Consider the following 23,251-nt stretch of genomic DNA (forward strand, 5'->3'; position numbering starts at 1 on the left):
AAAAAAAAAAAAAAAAAAAAAAAAAAAAAAAAAAAAAAAAAAAAAAAAAGCATCAAGGATTATTATGCTTATCCAAAGCAATATCAATGGTCAACTATGTAACTACTTGGATTCAAAGGCAGGTGGTTGACTCTATTTTATGTTCTTATTTAGGAAGTTGGGAGTGGGTGAAGGATTTGTTGTTTTCCAAACTTTATCATAATAAGAAGTTGTTTTGAACTTTGATTCTATTCTCAACATTTTTCATGCATTCTATTTCATTTCAACCTAAATATTTATTTTTTAATGCAACATGTTTGGAAATATATATGTATATATATATATATACTACCGAGAATAATACATAACAAAATTAAATGCATATTTAATCTAAAAATAAATAATTCACTAAAATAAAATGTTTCGTAATAAATAATTTAATTTCTTAAAAACTATTTATTTATATGAAATTCTCCTAACATTATTCCTTCAAACAGACAGTTTTCTTCTTCTGCAACTCCAATAAATGGATTTACAGAATTCATAATCCCTCTCACCAAGTTCTTCATCCACTTATTTACACACTCATAAATGAATCAGTAATGGATTTGAAAACAGAAGAAAATGGTGGAAATCAGGAAAAAACCCCAATTCTCTTAAATGGTGTTTTCAGCATGAAATCCTCCATTGTTGGACAGACATCTCAAGCTCAGCTCATAAGCAGAAAAAATGGCTCCATTCACTACAAAAGCTCTTGCAATGGCGGTTCCCAATCCCCGCCATAACACACTGTACCCTTCTTCTTTCACGCTCTTATAGAAACAGTCCACAATTCCACTGTACTTTTGAAACGACATTTTCGATTGAGCTTGGAGTCTGGTTTTAACCACATCCAGTGGGTAACAACACACCCAACTGGCCACGCCGGCTAAACCGCCGGCGACGAGCATCGTTCTCAATGTCTCTTGCCCGGACTCCCTGCAACCGGGATGAAGCTTTTCTCTCATGAATTCGTATGTCCAGAAGTAAAAACAATGGGATGGAGCGTCTCTTAGCATTGTGATTGTTAAGCCTCTGTAAAGCCCTTTGTAGCCTTCGGTTTTGAATATGTTCTTCGCAACCTGCATCGGCCCGGGCCGAGATGAACCCAGATCTGAGTGGCTCGATGAACCCAGATCCTGTAATTGAAGGCGGATCTTAACGAGCTCCACCGGTGTTAGAATTAGGCTCTGTAATGCTCCGGTGCCGAATCCGCCTAATGCTACTGCCTTGTACGACGGTGGACGGTTGTCCGTTACCGCCGGATCGAACGCTCGGCAGAGCACCGCGTTTGTTTGGAAAACAATTGCGTTCTGCAAGATTCACGTAGCAAATTAACAAAAATAACAAATGGGTTTTAATGGGAATATCCTGGAATCTTCGAATAAATTGATTAAAAATATGAACAACTCGGGACCTGGAAAGTGACGGAAGCGAGTGGAGCGCCCATTCCTCTGTAGAGGGCAGCTGGGCCGCCGTTGGACATGATGTTACGGAGGACGCTAATGGCGGAACCAGAGGTGGAGTGTTGCTGTCGGATGCGAAGGGTGTCGAGTGGGTAGCCGGAGACGATGCCGGCGATGCCGCCGATTCCGCCGGCTATGAACTCTTTCCCCCAACTGTTAGCGAGAAATTCCGGCCAGAAATCCATTTTCGAAACTGAGAAATTCCGCCGGCTATGAACTCTTTAGTAAATTAAGCCAAATGGGTCAGACTTTTGGCGAGATTTCGAATCGGATTTTGCTTGCACGGAAGAAATTGATTATGATATGAAGGTTTGGTGGTTATCCTTTACCGGAAATCCGCGAAGAAGAAGAAAAAAAAAAAAAAAAAAAAATCTTAGTTCCCTGTTTTTTTTTTTTTTTTCTTCTCTCCTTCTTTCTTCACCGGAGAAGTTGAAATAACGGCAACAATGACCGATCAGTCTATCTATATCCTCGTGCAAATTTGGAATCTGCCAATAAATTAATTTATTTTATAAAAAAGATGGAGAAATTGAAAATTGTGCTTTTTAAAAAGCCACCGGCTGCGTGTTTGATAATCTCACCCTCACTGTTGCAGTAAAATATAAAGTGAAATGACCAATTCTTTATCGTTTGTCAGTCACCGTCAAATAAAAAATTTTAACTTTTATATTAAGTGAATCAAATAAGTACAAATTTTATAATCAGAAATTAAATTTAGCCATAAATTATTTGTATTTAAAATATATAAAACCGGAATTTTTGTATTGGGATTATTGGGTGTGTTATTTCTAACGGTCGGGTCCAACAGAAAACCAGCACGTGGAGGATACGTGTCGGTATCGTTACCCGGTTTTGTGGGCCCCGCATTATTGAACAAAACAGACCACGTCACTGTTCCGTTCAATTGCTTGACGTTTGCTTACATAAATCCATCAAGATTTTCACTTTACCCCCCAAAAAAAAAACACTAATTTCCTTAAATTCGCGTGGTCCCCACATACTTTTTTAAATTCTCTTTTTAATATTTCTCAGCAATATCCTATGGAAGCGATAACTTTTAATATTATATATATATATATTTTTTTTTTTTTTTTTTTTTTTTTTTTTTTTTTAAATATTAAATTCCCAATTTTATTANGACAGATTTATTTATTTATTTATTTTCAGATTTTAATTTAAGTATTGCTTGACATTTGTTTTCCATGCAGGTTCAAATACCTAAATTTTATTTCTGTATTTTTTAAAATTTTAAATATATATTTACCTAATATTTGTTCAGGCTTAAAAATTATTATTATTATTATTATATTTTAATAAAGGGAAACTTTTATTCAACCAATTTTCGTATGGTTTCTAATTTCCTCTCAATTGGGAAAAAAAAAATTAAAATACAAAAGAAAGAAAAAAAGTGTTATTGTACCTTTTTGGATCTGGGCGGAAGGGAATCGTGATCGTCCAAGGAATCTAAAAGCATCTGCTTTTTAAATGACTACCGTTGGATTCTGGATCCGATTTGTCGTTATCGCAACTGATTTGGCCCGTGGTTCGTCGGCGAAGGGCAAGGGCACCGACGTGTTTATTTCCTTTCTTCTCCCCCGCCGTCGCTCTCTACAGTGAACGCGACGTGAGAATCGAGATCTTAATGCGTTACCAAGCTCTGTGATGTCTAGATCTTAATGGCTTTTTTTTTTTTTTTTTTTGTTGCCGTCGTTCAAATAGTCAGATTCAGGCTTTCGTTTCGGCACAACACCATTTAGCGCTCCGATTCCCCATTTTGAAGAGGTTAATTGTTCGAAATCGCTCATTGAAGAGGTAATAATGACTCGCCATTCTCCTCTTGATTTTCGATTGTAAGACTAATTTTGTTTGCTATCTTTATCTGCTATATTTGTGATGAAATTAGAAGAAACACTGTAATTTCTCAGTTGAATCATCGTCGACTTGTGTTACCTTACATTGATTTTTCATGTTTATTTGGCGATATTGATTCAATTATCAGAAATTTGGGAGTGATTATGAAGTAAGTTACATTAGTTTAATTTTTCCTCGGAGTTCTTGTCTATTTGCTTAGGCAGATTTCAATATTTTCTCCAAAGAAAGTGATTATTGGTTTTGATACCTTGATGCAAGTTAAATGGTGATCTGATCAATTTTATTTTGTTCTCTGGCTTATCATTTATCAGCTATGTTCTGGTTAAGAATGAGATATTTTGGCAAATTGCTTCTGTATGATCCAAGTATAGAACATGGATGAATCTCTGTTGTAACTATTATTGTTGCCTGCTTGATAAGCCTTTATGTAACTCTGGAAATCAAATCTCATTGAAACTGCAGGAATGGTAAAGGACGATGAAGAATCAGAGAGCCCGGATGAGCAACAACATTTAAAGGTAGTTCCCACATATTGGGAAGACATTGAACTTTTTGGAATGAAATGGCAAGTATTTCTTCTTAATCATTTGTGCCTAGTCTAGATAGAGAAACTGCTGGACTTCCATAAGCCTAAGCAAGCTCAACTCTCTCTTTAGTTATCCATGTGACGAAAACCCGGTTGGGTTATCACTCCAATTTTTCCTCTGACCCATCTCTTGGGGGGTTGTAAGGATGCAATAATGGAGAGTCCTCGTGAGAGACAAGGGTAAGTAGGAGGTGGGGGCAGAGGGGAACCTCTGTTGCTGTGGACCAGATCAAGACTGCCAAGTTGTCAAGAATTCACATGAGGGGGAGAGATGATTATGGTAACATGCTACTTGGCTTGTTCTAGAGAGAGAGATGGAGAAGATTCTTGTAATATGCCGCTTGAATTATTGAAGAGGGAGAGGGTAGAGGACATTGCTAGTTACAGACTCATCCATATTACTTCTACCAATTGCCGTATGGAGTTTAGCTGCACTGAAGAACAGTTTGTAAATTCGAGATTGGAGTTGGAGAGGGGAACAAAACATTACTTATAAAAATGTAGAAACCTCTCCCTAATAACACGTTTTAAAACGTTGAGGGGAAGCTCGGAAATAAAAGTTCAAAGAGGACAATATTTGCTAGCGGTAGGCTTGGGTTGTTACAAATGGTATCAGACTCAGATATTGGGCGGTGTGCTAGTGAAGACGTTGAGCCTCCAAGAGGGTGGATTGTGAGATCTCACATCGGTTGGAGAGGGGAAAAGCATTCCTTACAAAGGTGTGGAAATCTCTTCCTAGTAGACGCGTTTTAAAATCTTGAGGGAAAGTCAGGAAGGGAAAATCCAAATATGACAATATCTACTAGCGGTGGTTTATAATCTTGAAAGGAAGCCCGAAAGAGAAAACCCAAAGAATACATCTGTACTTTTACAGTAAAGAAAAACAAACGGAGCATGTAATTAAACTCGTGTAGTACAAATTTTTTTCTCGTCACTTGAATCATCCCACGGCTGTAGAGTAACGGAAAAGAGGCAGAGAGAGGAAGGCAGAGATTCAGATAAGGGGCTGTTTCAATTATCCCAAGACTGAAGAGTAACTTTAAGCAGCAGCAGAGAGAGGGAGTTCTGATAAGGAGCTATGGGAATCATCCCAAGGCTGAGTGAACAGGTTTAAGGAGGAAAAGACAGCAGAAAATACAAAGATAGGCTATGGGGAGATGGTGAGTGGCAGCTCGCTCTCCATTCTCCAATGAACTAAAACAAAATTGTGCAGCTGTATGGAATATGGATCCAAATGATGCTGTAAATTTCTTGTTGGCAGTAGCAGAACAGACAGCGATGGCTGCTGCAACCTTGCATGGACTCAATATTTTACACCTCAAGAATCTGAGTTCTTCCAAGGGTACGTTTTTTCATAACCTCTTATCTCACAAATTCTTTTTATGAATCACGTTTGAATGATTCATTACACATCTTAATGAAAGCACTCTTAATTAAATATGCCCAAGTGTAGTGGAGGATAGGCTAATATTGTAATATGAGTCACTCTCTCAATGATTTCCCTTTTCATAATATATCCTTCTCTCTAGATTTAGGATGTGGAGTGTTAAATAATGTTTATAAATTTTTTTTTTCCTAAATTTTTTTTTCCTAAACTATGGTTTAAAATTTGAGAGAAAAAAAATAAGAATGATATATTATCCAATAGGACCTAGATTTTGAGAGTCCGTCATGTACTTTGTAACAGATCAGAACATTAGATGAATGTATTCAAGTGGTAATAACTATGTACACATCATCTAATTTTTTTTTTCAACCAAATATAATAAAGTCTTTTCATCATCTTTGGTAAAATCAAGTCCATTGCCTAGACATTCATAAACTGCTGTACCATAATTCTTAGCCGATAATCCCAATTTTGGTTGAATAGTACATCACAATAGAGGGCGACCATAGTTGTTCAATTTATCTCTTTCAACCTGGAAACCATGAGGCGGGCCATGGAAAGTTTTAATATAAGCAGTAGGGATTTGCAAATCCTCCAGACATAGAGCACGCAGAGCCTTGAATCCAAATATATTACCCACAATGGAAGTAAACCTGTTAGTAACAGAACCTAGGGGATAAGCTACAATAAGCAATATATTGATTTTCTTCTCCAGGAACAGGCTCGATTCCATAGCATTGTCCTTTGTAACGATCAAGACTAGTAAGCCCATCGGTCCACATAGTTGTCCATGTATCAGTAGAAGATTCAGCAGCTATAGCGGCCCTTGCTTCCTCGGGTGGAACTCTCGGTTGAGGAGTTACTCGGAATGCTGCCAAGATATTAGTATCTTTGGTTTCATATTCAGGAGTATAATAAGTCAATTTATAATTGAAAGCTTTCTATTTTCTCATAGATTATGATGATTAGTTTATTAATTTAAAGATTAGGATATTATATTTTAATAAAAGTTTCACAATATTGCAACCCTCCAGCTAATAATTGATTAAAAGATCAATCTTCTTTATTTTAAATGTTAATATTTAATATTTTGAGTAACTTTTACTCTTGAGAATAATTAATAAAGAAAGAAATAAAAAAAATGGTTTCTGATATATAATATTAAACACATTACAATTTTTTTCACTATATCTGAAAACGTATTTTTGTTCAAATTAAAAATCCAAATTTTAATTAATTGTTTCTTATTAACAATCATAACAAATGTATTTATTTATAATTAAATAATGTTAATGGTAAAAAAATATTTTATATAGAATTAAATAAAGTTAATGAGAAAAAAAAAACTTATTTGGAATAAATTGGAAGAAAAATTAATTTAAGTTAATTATAAGTCCGTCTATTAGAGATCTAGTTGTGTTCCTATGCACTGTAGAGTAATTTGTCTATAGATATCATTATTAGAGACAAATTGGTCATTCTTTAGTCGTATATTCATGTAATTATGATTCTCTGATTAACAATTTATTTATGATTCAACAATAAATGATGTCTCTCTTGAGACAGTGAGAAGGTGTGGTGTGACTCCATTGTTTAAGCTTTGAAATCAGTACATAGATAACAGCAGGAATGAATTTCATCTCGTAAGATTATGTTCTTAGTACATAGATAACATACCACTACAAAAATCATTCTCACTTATATAAATCAAAGGACAAAGCTTTCATAATTATGAATTTTTAATTTGCTCAAATTAAAATTAAGATCGAGTCACTTATGATCCTTCAGTAAAATATTAATTTTCTCAATTAACAAATTTATTTAGAGATTAAATATTTTATTATTTAGTCTTATATAAACTCATTGCATAGAACACACCACTCACATGTTTTCTAATGAACAATTTGGACGAATTATTAGTAATAATTACAAAGTGTGTTGTATCAATAGTGTTATCAACGTAAAAAAACACTCATTCTTATCCATATGATATAAGACCCTTTAAGTTATTTCTTGAACATGAACCTCCTACAAATCAATCACATACCGTTCAAGATTACACTTATAACTTTAGATTTTTCACATAATGGATAATGTTAAATTGCAACTAAATAATCAAAATTATTATTTAAATTAAATAATTAATTACAGTGTTTCATAACATAAATCCCAACATTTACATTGCATTTATAAAAATTAATTTCAAACTAATAATTACTTTTATTGTGTTCATTTTATTTTTTATTTTTAATCTCATTTCTTCCTAAATTTTATGTCAAAAGTTTGGAAAATAGAGACCAAAAGGTATAATAGTAGACATGGAATCACAAACGTCAGAAGTGGGCCTTGTCTGGGCCCAAAGATATCCATTTACCCATTTTGAGCCCACAATTTAAAAACGACACCGTCGAGCCTTTCTTCGCCAGAATCGCGTGTCGAGTTTTATAACAGAAATACCAGACGAACTCTCGCAATAGAGAGAAAGAAAGAGAGATCGGAAAGCGAAATAGGAAGATGGAAATGGCGACGAAGACCGATAGCAGAGCGGAGCGAAGGCAAAAAATTAGGAGCAAAGAAACGGATCGAATGGCTCTCATCACCGGCCGTTTACGAACTCTACCTCCCTCGCCTCCGCCTTCTCCTTCTTCACCGTCTCCATTTCTTCAATATCAAATTCACCAACGCGGCCATTCGCACACCGGAATCTCACCGTCGTTCTTATCCAAGGAGCTCCAAAAGAATCCAGACTCCCTTCCCCTCCGTCCCGTCCACGGTATTCTTCTTGTTTTTTTTTTCTTCTCTCCATTCCGTATTGCCGCTCCCTGTTTTTCTTCTTCTAAATCGAATCTCGACTATTTTGCATTTTGCGATATGACTCTTAGGTTTCTTTTCTCATTCCTTCTTATTTTATATGTTCCGATTTGTATGTTCCGCCTGATTGAGAATTAGAAGCCAATTTTCATTAATTAACTTGCAGTTTTTCTTTTGGTGATGGATTATTGCTAATTAGTCTTCCTTCAACATCCATGGACGTATTAGAGATCAAATCTTTTTATCTGCGTTGTATAACCTAAGTGTAGGAAATGTTAGGATTCTGATATGCACGCACATTAATTTGTTTGTTATAAGCATTGGATGAATCGATTTCGCAAATGCATGCATTGTATTGCTCATGTTGATTCAAGTTGTATGTGTAACTATTTAGGCATCGGGAGATTTCATAAGATAAGCCTCATATATGCTAATGATGATTACAATTATAACAGGTTGAAATTTATATATCCTTTTTAAATTATTCATCACGTGAATAAGATAATCATCTATCTGACAGTGGAGGTATACCAAGTTCTATATCTACCATGAATTTATCACTTATATTTTAAAGGCTTTATTATTGTTATTATGATTATTATTTATCTCAATGCAGTTAGAAAGAGGTTACTACATTACAAGTGTGCTAACATTGTTCAGAATTTGGTTGCCTAATATTCGCATATTCGAGCATCTCTGGGGTTAGGAAGAACAAGAGAGATATTGACTGAAATTTTTAACAGCCAGTTATTAATGTGACCATTATGCATCGGATTAAAAATAAATCAATAACAATATAATAGCTCTATCTTGGTTATTAGCTCTTGTTTGAATCTTTTCCAACAAGTCTGGTTAAGATTCATTGTTCGTTTTTCCCATCTAGGAACTGATAACATGGTTTATGTGGGTTAATTTTTGAGATGAGAAAACCATATTTGATACTAAGTGGTGTCAAAACGAATTGGGATTATGGAGATGGTGGAATGATCTCACATTGATTGTGAAAGAAGTTGAATGTTGGTAAATAAATGGGAATGAGAACCTCTATGACTTAAACTAACAATTTTGGAGTGAGGAGTCCTGTTTACTTTCATTTGTTTTGCAGCTATTCCGAAGCTTAAAGATGGAACGGCTGTCCCTTTACCGAAGCATATGCCCATCAATGAAGTCCAAGAAGAAAAAATTACAGCCACAGGATTCCAAATCAATGATAAAAAAATCGACCCCATTGGAGAAGTATGCAAAGAAATGATATCTCCATCTGCCTTACCAATGGTTCAGAAAGCCACCATTGTTAACGAGCCACTGTCAAAACCACAGCCTTCAAAGCCTAGAATCTTCACTTCAAAACGACTAAATGTCTCCATTTTAGCTTCTCAAACCAAACGAGTTTTCTGTTCACTAATCATCGCTTCTTTGGCCATTCTATCGCATGTCGATCACCCGCTCTTCACGATTAGGAACATTGTGAGTTCGGAGAGTGTGATGGCCTCAAAGCCTCTCTACATTCTACTGCTCACCAACGTAACAATCGTAGTGGCGAGAATGTTGGCTGACAGGCAGAAACACGGTGGGGAGGCAGAGGAAGAATGCGAGAAGATGAAGGAAGATGGACAGAACTGGGAGTCAGCTGTGAAAGTTTTGGAGAGAGGTTTGGTGTTTTACCAAGCTTTTCGAGCGATTTTCATTGATTTTAGTGTTTATGCAGTGGTGGTCATTTGTGGCCTCTCTTTGCTATAGCTTGTCTCTGGTTTTGATCCAGTGAACCATCTTCAGTTCTTTGGAGCCCTTTGCAGATGGATCCCATTTTCAAAAATTGTTGTCTTCATTTGTTTCTTTCTTTTAAAGGTACATAACTACTCGAGGCACCATTTTGGTGTGGCTGCCTATGCCCAATCTTAGTTGTTAATTATTTGAAATGCTTAAAATTCATCTTCTTTTTCTCCTTTTGGAATATCGAATCTTTCATTTTAGATATTAGTTCTCATTTTCATATGTCTTTAAGAACAAGAGATCATTATCGATCTCCATAGAAAAGATAGCAATAGTTCCAAGACTTTTCATATGAAAATTCCATAACAGTTGTTTGAATGTCAAATAAATAACGCAGTGGGAAATCCTACAAAACTTACAGGGAAAGTTTAGACCTGACAAATCAACCTCAAGTTCTTGTACATGTCTGAACCCGCTGATGAAAATTCTGACAATGCCCTGAACAGTTCTGGTAACTGATTCTTAAGACTCACCAGTGATTTCTCCCTCACATGAAGGCATTGCTTTGCATGAGTTTCCTTTTCCTCCTCCACTCTCTTCTTCAATGACTCTACCACAACCAACTTCTCCGTCACTACGGCATCCTGCGAGTTTCCTTCAGACTTCTCGGGGTCCAACTCGTCGGGCATTCTCCGTTGCTGGTATTTGTAATGCCAGTCATCAAATTGCCTCTGCTTGCGCTCGAGCTCTTTCATGCTCTCGTCACATCTTAACTTCAACTTCATCTCTTCTTCCTGCTGCAGTACAATAGTACTTATCACAGCACTGAAACTGGATATCGCAGTTCTAAGATGCTCGTCGGGGAGTTTTTCGAGTTGGTCGTGCCAAGCAATGAGGAGTCTTTGAATTGGTGGATTTTGAGCTCTTGGTGGAGAAGAAACCTTCTCTTTCAAGCTACTCTCTATAGGAACTAGATTTAGTTTCAACCAACTGCTTAATGCTTTTATGTAGTCTTTCTGACAGAGCGTGAGCTTCTCGAACTGTGAGTGCCACTCCCTCACGACGTTGCAGAGCTGTACCGTGCGCTCATGGTGATGCAGACTGGTTTCTTTTGGGGATTGAGAGAGATCCAGATATCTCAATGCGTTCACAATTTTCAATTGCTCTTCATGGTGCATTCGCATTGTGTCCCACATCAACATCATCCTGCAGTGAAGAACAAGTATAATGAGATTTAGGAATCAATAAATTTGAATATCTGATAGAGATCAAGCTAACCAAAATCTATTTAGAACCCACCTCCAGACTAACTCAATCTCTAACCATAACGAACACTGTTCATGGATCAAAACCTCGCAAGTATTCCAATGTTCCAAGGTCTAGATTGTGAGATCTCACGTCAGTTGGGGAGAAGAACAGAACATTCTTTATAAGAGTGTGGAAACCTCTCCCTAGTAAACAAGTTTTAAAAACCTTGGAGTGAAAGGAAAAATCCAAAGAGGACAGTATCTGTACTAGTAGTAGACTTGAGCCTAGTTCATCCTTTGAAACCATATCAAATGGTATCAGAGCCAGACACCAGACGATGTGCCAGTGAGGAAACCTCTTGCGTTTTAAAAACTTTGAGTGGAAGCACTAAATGGAAAGCACAATCAATCAATTAAAACATCGCATCGACATATCATGTATCCAATATGTTCAAGCTGAACACGCTCAGAAATGAAAAATGAGATGCGCAAATGAAAAACGAGATGCGCAAATGAAAAACGATTATGCACACAATTCCTTAGGCAGCAATAGGGTACTTAAAAAGCAATCAGAGATTGACAGTCATGCCAAAGGCTTCGGCAATCGGTCTCACAAATAGAGCCAAATTTCAAAGAACTTACCCATGAACCAGCTGAACGAGTTTTGGGTATAACTGTTCGTCTCGCAGACGATTAATCTCTGAGACGGTTGAATCCAAAGATTGCATATCAACAATGTATCTTGTATGCAAATGACTCACTGCTGCTTTTGCTTTCTCCAACGCTTCTGGATTAGAACCTCGTTTCTTTAGCCTGTTCAGTGCAGCAACCTTTCTTTGGTACTCAAATTTCATAATTTCACCTGCCTATTCAAACATAATCATCACAATGTTCATGGCTACTACTCATCGCTTTTAAGGAGAATCGGCATAAACATAAGAAAGGTACCTTCACTTCATCATATAGCTTCTTTTCCCAGGCCAGGAGTTTGTCTAGAACAGTGGCATGAGTTTCTTGGTCTTCCGCATAGAAATCATCCTTTCCATTATCCATATTTGAAAGCCCTTTAAATGATCGGTTCCATGTAATAACACGCATCACTCTGGCAGAGTGATCAATATGTCCTGATAAAACAAAAACACAAAAAGACATGGAGTTCTTCAGGAATATGAACAGTGAATACAAGCAAAACCCCACATTATCCTAAAGGAACCTATATAAGCAATTTTACTTCCACAAGCTTAGTTTGCCTTCCTCCAAGTATACATAAAATAGAGCAAAGGTCATGTGAGATCCCGTTGGTTGGAGAGGGGATGAAGCATTCTTTATAAAAGGTGTGGAAACCTCTCTCATGTTTTAAAACCTTGAAGGGAAGTCCGAAAGGGAGAGCCCAAAGAGGACAATATCTACTAGCGGTGGGCTTGGGCTGTTACAAATGGTATCAGAGCCCGACACCAGGAAATGTGTTAGCAAGGAGGCTGAACCTCGAATGGGGGTGGACACCAGGTGGTGTGCTAGAGAGGACGTTGAGCCTCGAAGGGGTTGGATTGGGGTGTCCCACATCGATTGGAGAAAGAAACGAGTGTCAGTGAAGACGCTAGGCCCCAAAGGGAGTGGATTATGAGATCCCACATTGGTTGGAGAGGAAAACGAAACATTGTTTATAAAGGTGTGGAAACCTCTCCATAGAAGCCACATTTTAAAACTTCAATGGGAAGCTCAGAAGGGAAAGCTCAAAAAGGACAATATCTACTAGTCTAAACTTAGGCTATTACAAATGGTATCAGAGGCAGACACTGGACGATGTGCCAGCAAGAAGGCTAAACCTCAAAGGAGGGTAGACACCAGAAGGTGTGCCAGAGAGAACGTTGGGGTGGATTGGGAGGTACCACATCGATTGGAGAAGGAAACGAGTGCCAGTGAGGACGCTGAGCCTCGAAAGGGATAGATTGTGAGATTGTGAGATCCCACATCGGTTGAGGAGGAGACCAAAACATTTTTTTATAAGAGCGTAAAAATCTCTCCTTGCACACCAAAGAGGACAACATCTACTAGCGATAAGCTTGGGCTGTTACAGGATGCACATTCCTATAGAATCGACACCAATATTGAGGCACCCGAACAACCTAGACAAATATTTAAACAGAGAAGAGCCAAACCCAAATAGCGTTCATACAATTAACATCATGATGCTAAATTATTATACTAGATATCTTCAACATGCTTGAAAGATAAAAAGCAAGAGATCCTGATACCTCGGCCATCAGCAAAATTTGAGTGATAATGCAGTCGTGTAGCCTCAAGCATTTTGGACACTTCATGGGCACTCTCAGAAGCCTTGAGAAAATGATCATCAAGATTCACAAATATCTGCAACAAATTCATCATCCTTCTGCCCTCCATGGAACCCACAGCCCCCACCTTCTTCAAGCTCTTTGATGTTATGGCCGATGGCTCCGCCACAGCAGGCGGTGGCGGTGGCTCCACAACTTCAGCTTCTTTGCCTCCTCCTCTTTGATCCTCCATCTCATCATCGTCCTCTCTTTCAATCTCCTCCTCAGCCTCACTCAAAGTCGGACCAGGCATACTGTTGAGAGAAAAAAAGTAATCGTAAGTCGAATCCTGGTGTTGTGCCGGTGGCATTGGCCTGTCCACATTCATCAGCGGCGGCGGCATTGGCGGCGGAGGACCCTCTAATTCATCATCAAGCTCTGAATTCCCAGTTCGAGTACTCCCACCACCACCGCTACCTTTTTTGCTTCTCCTCCTCAACGAACCACGAGAGCCATCATTATCGGATTCATTTTCATCCTCCTCCTCGATAATGGGGCCAACCGGCTTCAGATCGGACTTGAGAATGTTCATTTCCGGCATGCTAGCAGCCCTGTGAAGCGGAGAAGGGAAATTCGGAAGAGGCGGCGGCGGCGCTAGAGGCTCATAAGACGCTGCAACGGAATCGAATTTCGGGTTCGCTTGAGCACTCCCATTGACGATTAATTGAGGATTCTGAACTTCTCCGTGAGCGTAATCGCTCAAAGAAGCTCCAGTGTTCTTCAAAGACATCACACAAGCAGAATGAGAAGCCGCAAAAGCATTACGCGCCGCGACTGCATCTTTCATATGAATCTTCCGATCTTTACAGCGCGCAATCGCCTCTTCATTCTCGATCTTCGACTGGGAGCAACCCATTAAAGATCCACAGCAAGAACTCACACCAGCAGGACGATTAATCAAAAATGGAACATGACCCACTATTTCTTGTTAGTTAAATCGGAAGAATCTAAGAGAACAGAACTGCTCACTCCGCCGGACGAGCATTACAAACGAAAAGATGCTCAGATTGTTACGATTGTAAGAAAAGGGGGAAAAGGGAAGATGCTTTCTCGCCGGTAGAAATGGCGGAAAGAGCTTTCAGCGGAGGTATAAAAGTGGGTTTGGGAGTGTGCAGTGATAACATATCGCTAATTTGACGCAATTGCTCATTGGTGGCCCCGCTTTTCAACGTTCCATGCAGCTTTTCGAAGGATTTTGCTGTAAATTTGTAAAAGTTTTTTTTTTCTTTTTCTTTTTTGGAATGGATTCTCCTGTTAGTGTGTTAGTGGGCATCACTTCCATCGCCATTAATGCCGTTCGTTACAAGATCGTCTCGTGATTAAGAATTTTTGGCCGCTGTCTGATTCTCTAAGGCCAGCTAATTTTCAATTATTAATGTTTGTTATTAAAAATTATTTTTAAATCATCAAATAACTAAAATAAGACGGGAAAAAATTAAAAGAGAGAGACAAAATAAAAATGGAGGCTTAACCTACAAAAGGAAAATAATAATAATAATAATAATAAATGTCTTTAACATATCTTAATGAACAAGAATTCCAAATTTGATATATTACTTATTTTCTTTTTATTATGTTCATTTAAAGTTAAATATTTATTTTTTTATTATCTAAATATTTTTCTTCTCTACTCGATATGAATGTTGATGTACCGTAGATATCCCCAATTTATTACGTTTCCGATAGAATCAATAGCACTAACATAGTTTAATATGAGTAACAATAGGCTTCCCCAAAAGGTCTTATACCACTAGAGGTAGTATTCCTCACTTATAAACCTATGATCTAAACAATGTGGGACTCACCCAATAATCATCGAACAAAGTACACCCTTTGTTGGTTAAGTTTTAGGCATGACTCTGATATCATGTTAGAAATCACTACTATGTTAGTTTGGTTAAGTTTAGAGTTTGACTCTAATATCATATTAGAAATCACGACTCTCCACAATGGTATGATATTGTCCACAGCATGATTTTGATACCATGTTAGGTTGGTTAAGTTTTGAGCATAACTCTAATACCATGTTAGGATTCACGACTCTCCACAATGGTATGATATTGTCCACTTTGAACATAAGCTCTTATGCCTTTGGGCTTCACAAAAGGCCTCATACCATAGATAGTATTCATCACTTATAAATTCATGATCTTCCACTAAATTAACCAAGGTGGAACTTAATCCTCAACAATATATTTTTATATATATTATTTTTATTATTTGAATGTTAATATATCATTGATTTAATTTAATAATATCATTAATATATTTGAAATCTGGAAGAATAAAATTAGAAGAAAAGTACGAAAAAAAGAGGAGAGGTTACTAAGATTTGAGTTAAAAGTTCGTCCAAAATTTCAAACAGGAACAAAAATTGACAAGAAAACGGAAGAGATGGTTCTCTTCCTGCTGTCTAACAATTCTCTGCAAGTTCAAGCTCCGAGGGAGGAGGCCACTGTAACGCAGGAAGGCCGTGAAGGTGGCAAGAGGTTGCACCGCCATAGCCGTAAGTACCCGCACCAGTGATCGGAGCATCAACGAGCAGAGCTTGATGGAGGAGGAATGACAGCTCTCGTTTGTTGAAATAACACAAACCAGTCACAAAGCTATGAACGAGAGACCAAAGAGAAGAACAGGTAATAAAGAAACACAGCTACTAACCAATGAAAGTGAGTTCCAAGGCAAACACCAAAGGATTTGGTTTGAAGTAAAAATAAAGATCAAAATAAAAAAAGGAAAGGAAATTATACAATAACTTACAAGGAAACTTTGTTGCTTCAAATCTAGACCTGACAGATAGACCTCAAGTTCTTGTACATCTCTGAGCTAGCAAGGGAGAACTCTGACAATGCCCGGAAGAGGTCTGGCAGCTGATTCTTAAGGCTTACCAACGATTTCTCCCTCACATGAAGGCATTGCTTCGCATGAGTTTCAATTTCCTCCTCCAATCTCTTCTTCAACAACTCTACTGCAACCAACTTATCCGTGACGGCGGCGTCCTGAGTGTTTTCTTCAGACCTTTCGGGGTCCAACTCATCGGGCATTCTCCGTTGCTGGTACTTGTTATGCCATTCATTGAAGTGTCGCTGCTTGCGCTCGAGTTCTTTCCCGGTCTCCTCCCACTTTGTTTTCAGTTTTCTCTCTTCGTCTTGCTGCAGCATAATAGTGTTAATCACAGCACCAAAAGTGAATATGGCAGTTCTGAGATGCTCATCTGGGAGTCTCTCGAGTTGATCGTGCCAAGCGATGAGGAGTTTCTGAATCGGGGGACTTTGAACTCTTGGTGGAGAAGAAACCTTCTCTCTCAAGCTACTCTCTATGGGAATAAGATTTAGTTTCAACCAACTGTTTAAGGCTCTAATGTAGTCTTTTTGACAGCGCACAAGCTTCTCGAACTGTGAATGCCACTCTCTAACAACGCCACAGAGCTGAACCGTGCGCTCGTAATGATGAGTACTGGTTTCTTTTGGGGACTGAGACAGATCCATCGATCTCAAAGCACTTACAATCTTCAATTGTGTTTCATGGTGAGCTCTCATTGTATCCCACATCAATGACATTCTGCAGAACAAAAAACATTACTTCTGATTTGAAAAAACATGTACGTGACAACCTTAAAAGTTGAGCAAATATGTTCTAGGATTTCATAAGATTGGAGGATAGATAAATCGTGAACATACAATATTTTTGAACTTAATATCCATGAGTCAGTATAATCGATTCGTAAAGGTAACTGTAATGTATAGTAAACAAAAAGCATATGCATTTGCGTATTACTATGTTTCGTGCAACTCACCCATTAACAAGCTGAACAAGTTTTGGGTATAACTGTTCGTCTCGTAGACGACTAATCTCTGAGACAGTTGAATCCAAGGATTGCATGTCAACAATATATCTAGTATGCAGATGACTTACGGCTGCTTTTGCTTTCTCCAATGCTTCTGCATTAGAATCTCGTTTCTTCAGCCTATTCAATGTAGCAACCTTCTTCTGGTACTCAAATTTCATGAGTTCACCTGCCTGTCAATTATTAATATCACAATGAAGATTCAGTTAAAAGAAATTTCCTTCCATCATAGAAGTACAAATTTCTTTCAGAAGGATCACATGTCAAACAAAATAACTGAAACCTCAACATATAGTGCCTGTCTAGAGTATTGGTTCAGATAGAACAGGGCTACAAATAGGAACGAGCATACATTGTGACCTCAAGGCTTCAAGGGTCAGGAGGACAGTGCTGAAGGCCACGATGAAGCAGTAATTTGTGAGATCCCACATCAGTTGGGGAGAAAAATAAAACATTCTTAGTAAGGGTATATAAATTTCTCCCTCATAGACGCGTTTTCAAATCCTTGAAGGGAAGCCCAAAAGGAAAAGCCCAAATAGGACAATGTCTGCTAGCGGTGGGCTTGGACTATTACAAATGGTATCAGAGTCAAACACGGGGCGATGTGTTAGCAAGGAAGCTGAGCCCCGAAAGGGAGTGGACACGAGGTGGTGTGCCAGCAAGGACACTGGGCCCTGAGAGGGGTGGATTAGAGGGGGGGAGGTCCCACATCGATTGGAGAAGGGAACAAGTGAAAGCGAGGACGCTGGACCTCGAAGGGGGTGGATTGCGAGATCCCATATCGGTTGGGGAGGAAACGAAACATTCTTTACAAAGGTATGGAAACCTCTCCCTAGCAAACGCGTTTTAAAAAAACCTTGAGCGAAAGCCCAAAGAGGATAATATCGGCTAGCGGTTAGCCCAAAAATGTATAAAGACTAGAAACGCCAAATACTGAATGTCATAATCTTCCACATACTTGTTTCATTATACCACGACCACACCTGGGGCCTGATATCTAAGATCAGCCAAAAAGCTTTCTACCAGCCGCTGATCTGCCCAACCAACCAACAAACTTGGTGTCTAGCAGGCAATGATAATAATAAGAGACAGAGAGAGAGGCAAGAAAGAAATATCCAGACTCCATAGTAACAATCAAATGTGCAAAACTCTTCAGAAAGGCAGCAAAAAGGCAGGGTCAACCCCATATAAATGAGTAGCCAAAAGAGATGCATAAAGATTAAGATATGAAGAAGAGTGTTTGATATACCTTCACTTCATCATACAGCTTCTTCTCCCATGCCAGTAGTTTATCCAACACGGTGGCATGAGTTTCTTGCTCTTCTGCATAAAAATCATCTTTTCCATCATCCATATTAGCCAATCCCCTGAATGATCGGTTCCATGTAATAACACGCATCACTCTGGCAGAGTGGTCAATGTGACCTAAAGAAAAGTAGAACAAATTCTTCTTAAAAAAACCAAAAACTTCCCCCCAAGCTGCTTAAGATTCTAGCATGTATTGTTCAAGTTGGCTATCATAAAGCTCAACTTCCAAGCAAGATCCATACCTCGATTATCAGCAAAGTTTGAATGATAGTGTAATCGTGTAGCCTCAAGCATCTTGGACACTTCATGGGCACTCTCTGAAGCCTGGAGAAAATTATCATCGATATTTGTAAATATCAGCAAAAGATTAACATTTGGCTTCACCATCCTCTTGCCATCCATGGCCCCCATAGATCCACCCTGTTTCATTTTCTTTAAGCTCTTCGCCGCCACAGAGGATTCTGCCACTGAAGGCGGTGCTGGAGGCGGCGCCACCGGCTCCTCGAGCACTGACTCCACTGTCTCAGCTTTTCCACTAATTCCCCTTTCCTCAATATCATGATTGTCTACTCCCTTGGACATTTTATCAAACGACTTGCGCTCAATCTCCGCTTTGTTAATCTGTACCTCCTCAACTTCACTCAAAGTCGAGACCGGTATGTTATCAACGGAGAAGAAATAGTCATATGTCGAATCTTGTTGCGGGGGTGGTGGAATATGCCGGTTCTCAGACGGTGGCGGTGGCACTGGCGGGGAAGCACCGGCCAAATCTTCATTAAGCTCCGCCGAATTTCTATTTCGGCTACTCCCTTCATCTCCTTTACTTTTATTGCTCCTCCTCCTCCTCAACGCACCAACAGAGCCTTCGTTTTCATTTTCTTCCTCCTCCTCAATAATGGGCGACCCAGGCTTGAGATCGGGTTTGTACATATTAATCTCAGGCATGGTGGCCGCCCTTTGAAGAGGAGAATGAAAATTAGAAGGGGGCAAAGGCGGTGGAGGCGGCGGAAAGGGTTCAAAAGATGCAGCGGTGGCGGAAGTAAGGGCGGAGTTTGGTTGAGTAGATACAGGAACAAATTGGGTATTTTGAACCTCACCATGGGCATAATCGCTTAAAGCAGCTCCAGTGTTCTTAAGCGACATGGAATAAGCGGAGTGAGCAGCAGCGAACGCGTTCCGAAACGTCACCGCCTCCTTCATATGAATCTTGCGCTCTTTACAACGCGCGATGGCTTCTTCATTCTCGATCTTGGACTGTGAACAACCCATTAAGCAGCTCTGGAAATCGGCGGCGAAATCAGGGGTTGAGCATGAAGGATTACTGGAGATTTTAGGGAAATCGAGTTGGGTTTTTGGAAACGGAAAATTGTAATTTGAAAATGGGTTTTGGGACAGACTTGAAATTTCCGGTAATTCCAGGACCCGTGCTCGAACGTTACAACAACAACAGCGCCTGTTTCTCACTTACAAAGAATTTCCCAATAAATATTTATATATTTATATATTTATTTATTTATATATGGGGGAATCTTTTCAGCACTATTTTATTTTTCATTAAAAACAAAATTCAGAACAAATAAATAAATAAAATACATCAGTGTTTTAAAGTTTTGTTTATGTAATTTAAGTTGAAAAAATAATTTATTTTTATTTTGGGGAGAGAAATTAAAATATTGTATTTTTCATATTTATTCAAAATATATTAGAAAAAGAAAAGTCTTTCTTTCTTTTTTTTTTTTTTTAAATGACAAAACGTAGCTTTTTAGCTTTATTTCCAAGTTAAGTTATCTACTTTTCCAAAATAATAAAAATATAGCCTTCAACCATTTTTCTTTCTTTTCTTTTTTCCAAAAAGCTATTTTTCATTTCCAGCAAGTAGGACTCGTGTAATAATTAAATTATGTACCATTTAATTTTTTTTAGTTTAATAATTATATGAAATAATAATTGATGTTTTATCGTATTACCAACTTATAAAAGTTAGTTAGAATTCAAATAAATGAAAATTTCATGATTGTTTTTTTTTTTACATGACAATTATATATACATATATTTATTTTAATTTTATTTAACTCCATTTTTTTCCAGATTATTTGTGAATTTTCAAATTGGATATTGGAGTGGTAAATCAATGATCCAAATTTATTATTTAATAATATTGCTTTGATTAAAAAACATTACAACCTTAAAAATTGGGTTGAATCTAAAAAAATATCACAAAAAAAATCAATTAATAATTTGACCAAATCAATTATAATTTTTAATTAACAATTTTGGTGACAAAAGTCAAGTTTAGAAAATTTTAAAACCATTATACAGAAGTGCATGGCTGCATGAGGTTATTTTATTCAATTTTAAATGCCAAATGCTACTTATCATATATCTTATAACATTGTTTATAATACTTCGAGCCAATACTACAAATGCACTAATTATCATCATATCATTCAGAGGTCAATGCTTCAATCTTCTACCTACAAATGATAAAAAAAAAAAAAAAATACCATTATTTCTGAGCACATTATAACCCTGAGATCTTTACAAAAATCTACCAACAATCGATTAAAAATGGCAAAATCAATCCTCAAAATGATTTCGAAACGAAACGAAGAAAAAATATTAGGAAGATTGTGAAACGAAATGAAGAAAATACAGAATTAGAACTGAGATTGGAACTGTTTGTGGATCTTTGTCTACAAAAATAGATATCTTCAGTCCTTGTTCTGTGATAACTGATACCCATTTTCTTGGTGAAGTTTTGAAGGGAAAACTCACCAGATTTATGAATGCAGGCAACTATTTGTGACTTCTACAGCAGATGTTCATGGCCCTTCTCTGATCTCAAGACTCTTTCCTACAATACTTTATCTGCCAGATTTCTACATCTTCCCCTCTTTCATAGTTGAGGACATATTGTGGGATGTTTGCAAGATCAATGCGGTTGCCTATAAAACATGGTTTTGATTCCTGCTGCAAGCTGCTGTCTGTCGAGTACCAAAAGTAGAACATGAGCTCGAGATAGAAACGTTAAAGACGGAGATACGTGCTGAATGTCACTGTCACTTACCCTCTTCATGTTTCAGGTAACTTAGGAAATGAGAATAGCCATTTGCTACAATGTCGAAGTCATTCAGAGTGAAGTTATAGCGCTTTTCCAAAGCCAAATACAACACCTGGTGGGTTTGGTACAAGTGATAATTAATTCATCTAACATTCAACCAAAACATTAAGCAAATAACAAAACTTCGCAATAGCTACTCATCCTCATGGTTTCAGCTAAGACAATACATGAGCTCGCTACATAATTCCAAAGAAAAGTAGGTAAGAGGTCTCGTTTTGAGTTCAACGCGGGTTAAATTGAGAATATATGTCTTAACTAGTTGAAATATGTGTAGGTTGACAATGAGTAAAATAATCGGCAGTAAGTTTCCTTACAACTCCACGCTGCCTAACTTAGCTACAAAGAATCAATAAGTCCACATACATAAACAATGGTCTCCATTCCGTCTCCTCAAATGAGGATCAACGAGGAAATGTGGTAGAATATAAGGCCCACATACATAATCAAATTTCATGTCCCTTGCCTAATAATGCATTATTTCAAGCAAATGTCCTAATAATGCATTATTTCAAGCAAATGTTTGTTCATATCATTTGTCCTTTAAACATATGGTCAATGATTAGCATCTTTTCCATATAAAAATAAAGTGAAAGGCATATTTCATTATCTACTTAAACCTAACCCATCAATTGGAAACCTCAAATAAAATATAATAATCTCAACATGAGAGTGCATACCTTTTCTGAACCTTGAGACATAAACTTCTCTAAGATACTAAAAAACGCATCTGTCAAGTCGTCACTATAGATAACATCGGCAGCAACAAGTAAGCAGGCTCCCTGTGCCTCTTCAACCTCTGATAAGGCCCAGGAATACCTGTACGACGATGAAGGCACCAGAAAAGAAATGTCAATTTCTTCATGTTCTATGAGTGCAGACCCACGAGCACAAGTCTTAGATTTCTTAGTGTGTGTTCGGCAGCGTTTTGAGAGAAGTATAATACTAAAATTTATTTATCAACGATTTATGGCAACCACCAAGGGAAATTCAAAAGCTCCCTTTCATCCAAGAACACTCAAAATATGAGTTCCAAAACAATAATCCAAAAATATACCCTTCCCCCTCTTGGACGCGCCCTTCAAAGGCTATCCATGTACACACAATGCTCAGCTCCTCTCTAACAGTTATCCCTCACGTACTGTATTGCTTAACTCCCTACTTTCTCTTTCCTAGTCCGATGTGTATAGACCTTGGAAATATGGGGTCTATCAATATTCTTCTGCAAAGTACGTTTTCAAGAAAATGAGTTAAATGTTTTTGAGATCCCACATGGTTGGGAGGAGAACGAAACATCCTTTATAAAGGTGTGGAAACCTCACCTTAGCAAATGCGTTTTAAAAACCTTGAGGGGAAGCCCAAAAGGGAAAGCTCAAAGAGAACAATATCTGCTGGCGGTTGACTTGGGCTATTGCGAATGGTATCAGAGCCAGACACCGAGCGATGTGCCAGTAAGGAGGCTGAGCCCCAACGAGGGTGGGCACGAGGTGGTGCGCTAGCAAGGATGCTAGATCTCGGTGGGTGGGGGGGGGGGGGGGGGGGTTG

The 23,251-nt window shown here is 38.0% G+C and overlaps 5 protein-coding genes and 1 long non-coding RNA gene across 11 annotated transcripts in view; 2 read left to right on the forward strand and 4 right to left on the reverse strand.

The window, feature by feature from the left end:
* Positions 1-607: 607 nt before the first annotated feature.
* Positions 608-2,001, reverse strand: LOC111479054 (mitochondrial arginine transporter BAC2-like). The gene is made up of 2 exons (XM_023123519.1): positions 1,436-2,001; positions 608-1,331 (listed from the first exon to the last, which is right to left on the reverse strand). Exons 1-2 carry the CDS (start codon positions 1,667-1,669, stop codon positions 636-638), a joined length of 930 nt encoding a protein of 309 aa, XP_022979287.1. The 5' UTR covers positions 1,670-2,001; the 3' UTR covers positions 608-635.
* An 862-nt stretch (positions 2,002-2,863) lies between these two features.
* Positions 2,864-5,380, forward strand: LOC111479060. Its single transcript, XR_002717593.1, has 3 exons — positions 2,864-3,296; positions 3,819-3,874; positions 4,915-5,380. It is a non-coding gene; the product is annotated as an uncharacterized LOC111479060 (long non-coding RNA).
* A 1,903-nt stretch (positions 5,381-7,283) lies between these two features.
* On the forward strand, positions 7,284-10,083 carry LOC111480128. The gene is made up of 3 exons (XM_023125095.1): positions 7,284-7,289; positions 7,840-8,102; positions 9,246-10,083. The coding sequence occupies exons 2-3, from the start codon at positions 7,844-7,846 to the stop codon at positions 9,878-9,880; spliced, it is 894 nt and encodes a 297-aa protein (XP_022980863.1). The 5' UTR covers positions 7,284-7,289; positions 7,840-7,843; the 3' UTR covers positions 9,881-10,083.
* Positions 10,084-10,176: 93 nt separating this feature from the next.
* LOC111480124 (nitrate regulatory gene2 protein-like) lies at positions 10,177-14,548 on the reverse strand. The gene is made up of 4 exons (XM_023125090.1): positions 13,356-14,548; positions 12,049-12,224; positions 11,743-11,966; positions 10,177-11,059 (listed from the first exon to the last, which is right to left on the reverse strand). The coding sequence occupies exons 1-4, from the start codon at positions 14,287-14,289 to the stop codon at positions 10,282-10,284; spliced, it is 2,112 nt and encodes a 703-aa protein (XP_022980858.1). The 5' UTR covers positions 14,290-14,548; the 3' UTR covers positions 10,177-10,281.
* A 1,187-nt stretch (positions 14,549-15,735) lies between these two features.
* LOC111480123 (nitrate regulatory gene2 protein-like) lies at positions 15,736-20,058 on the reverse strand. 2 transcript variants are annotated; one of them, XM_023125089.1, is made up of 5 exons: positions 18,831-20,058; positions 18,530-18,705; positions 17,230-17,453; positions 16,194-16,994; positions 15,736-16,039 (listed from the first exon to the last, which is right to left on the reverse strand). In XM_023125089.1, exons 1-4 carry the CDS (start codon positions 19,855-19,857, stop codon positions 16,217-16,219), a joined length of 2,205 nt encoding a protein of 734 aa, XP_022980857.1. In that variant the 5' UTR covers positions 19,858-20,058; the 3' UTR covers positions 15,736-16,039; positions 16,194-16,216. The 2 variants fall into 2 exon arrangements, with proteins under 2 accessions (XP_022980857.1, XP_022980856.1); XM_023125088.1 differs by lacking the exon at positions 15,736-16,039 and having other exon boundaries at positions 16,049-16,994.
* Positions 20,059-20,963: 905 nt separating this feature from the next.
* LOC111480126 (methyltransferase-like protein 22) overlaps positions 20,964-23,251 on the reverse strand; it is a 5,639-nt gene continuing 3,351 nt past the window's right edge. For 2 of the 5 annotated variants that reach the window (XM_023125092.1, XM_023125093.1), the window contains exons 7-9: positions 22,387-22,525; positions 21,656-21,761; positions 21,197-21,572 (exon numbers count right to left, since the gene is read on the reverse strand). In XM_023125092.1, coding sequence (XP_022980860.1) covers positions 21,430-21,572; positions 21,656-21,761; positions 22,387-22,525 — 388 coding nt within the window. In that variant the 3' untranslated portion in view covers positions 21,197-21,429. Of the gene's footprint in view, positions 21,063-21,196; positions 21,573-21,651; positions 21,762-22,386; positions 22,526-23,251 lie in introns of those variants that run through there. The other 3 variants (XR_002717749.1, XR_002717748.1, XM_023125094.1) reach the window with 3 other exon arrangements.

This window comes from Cucurbita maxima, unplaced genomic scaffold (genome assembly GCF_002738345.1).
Source record: "Cucurbita maxima cultivar Rimu unplaced genomic scaffold, Cmax_1.0 Cma_Scf00005, whole genome shotgun sequence".
Taxonomy (NCBI): Eukaryota; Viridiplantae; Streptophyta; class Magnoliopsida; order Cucurbitales; family Cucurbitaceae; genus Cucurbita; species Cucurbita maxima.

What these genes read in the sequence shown, in the direction of transcription:
- LOC111480123 (XM_023125089.1), bottom strand. Translation starts at nt 19,857, where the DNA reads ATGGGTTGTTCACAGTCCAAGATCGAGAATGAAGAAGCCATCGCGCGT. An exon ending in AAACTTTGCTGATAATCGAG is followed by an intron (nt 18,706 to 18,830) that starts GTATGGATCTTG and finishes ACTTTTCTTTAG; the next exon opens with GTCACATTGACCACTCTGCC. An exon ending in AGCTGTATGATGAAGTGAAG is followed by an intron (nt 17,454 to 18,529) that starts GTATATCAAACA and finishes AATAATTGACAG; the next exon opens with GCAGGTGAACTCATGAAATT.
- LOC111479054 (XM_023123519.1), bottom strand. Translation starts at nt 1,669, where the DNA reads ATGGATTTCTGGCCGGAATTTCTCGCTAACAGTTGGGGGAAAGAGTTC. An exon ending in TCGCTTCCGTCACTTTCCAG is followed by an intron (nt 1,332 to 1,435) that starts GTCCCGAGTTGT and finishes TGAATCTTGCAG; the next exon opens with AACGCAATTGTTTTCCAAAC.
- LOC111480128 (XM_023125095.1), top strand. Translation starts at nt 7,844, where the DNA reads ATGGAAATGGCGACGAAGACCGATAGCAGAGCGGAGCGAAGGCAAAAA. An exon ending in TCCCCTCCGTCCCGTCCACG is followed by an intron (nt 8,103 to 9,245) that starts GTATTCTTCTTG and finishes TTTGTTTTGCAG; the next exon opens with CTATTCCGAAGCTTAAAGAT.
- LOC111480124 (XM_023125090.1), bottom strand. Translation starts at nt 14,289, where the DNA reads ATGGGTTGCTCCCAGTCGAAGATCGAGAATGAAGAGGCGATTGCGCGC. An exon ending in AAATTTTGCTGATGGCCGAG is followed by an intron (nt 12,225 to 13,355) that starts GTATCAGGATCT and finishes TTGTTTTATCAG; the next exon opens with GACATATTGATCACTCTGCC. An exon ending in AGCTATATGATGAAGTGAAG is followed by an intron (nt 11,967 to 12,048) that starts GTACCTTTCTTA and finishes ATGTTTGAATAG; the next exon opens with GCAGGTGAAATTATGAAATT.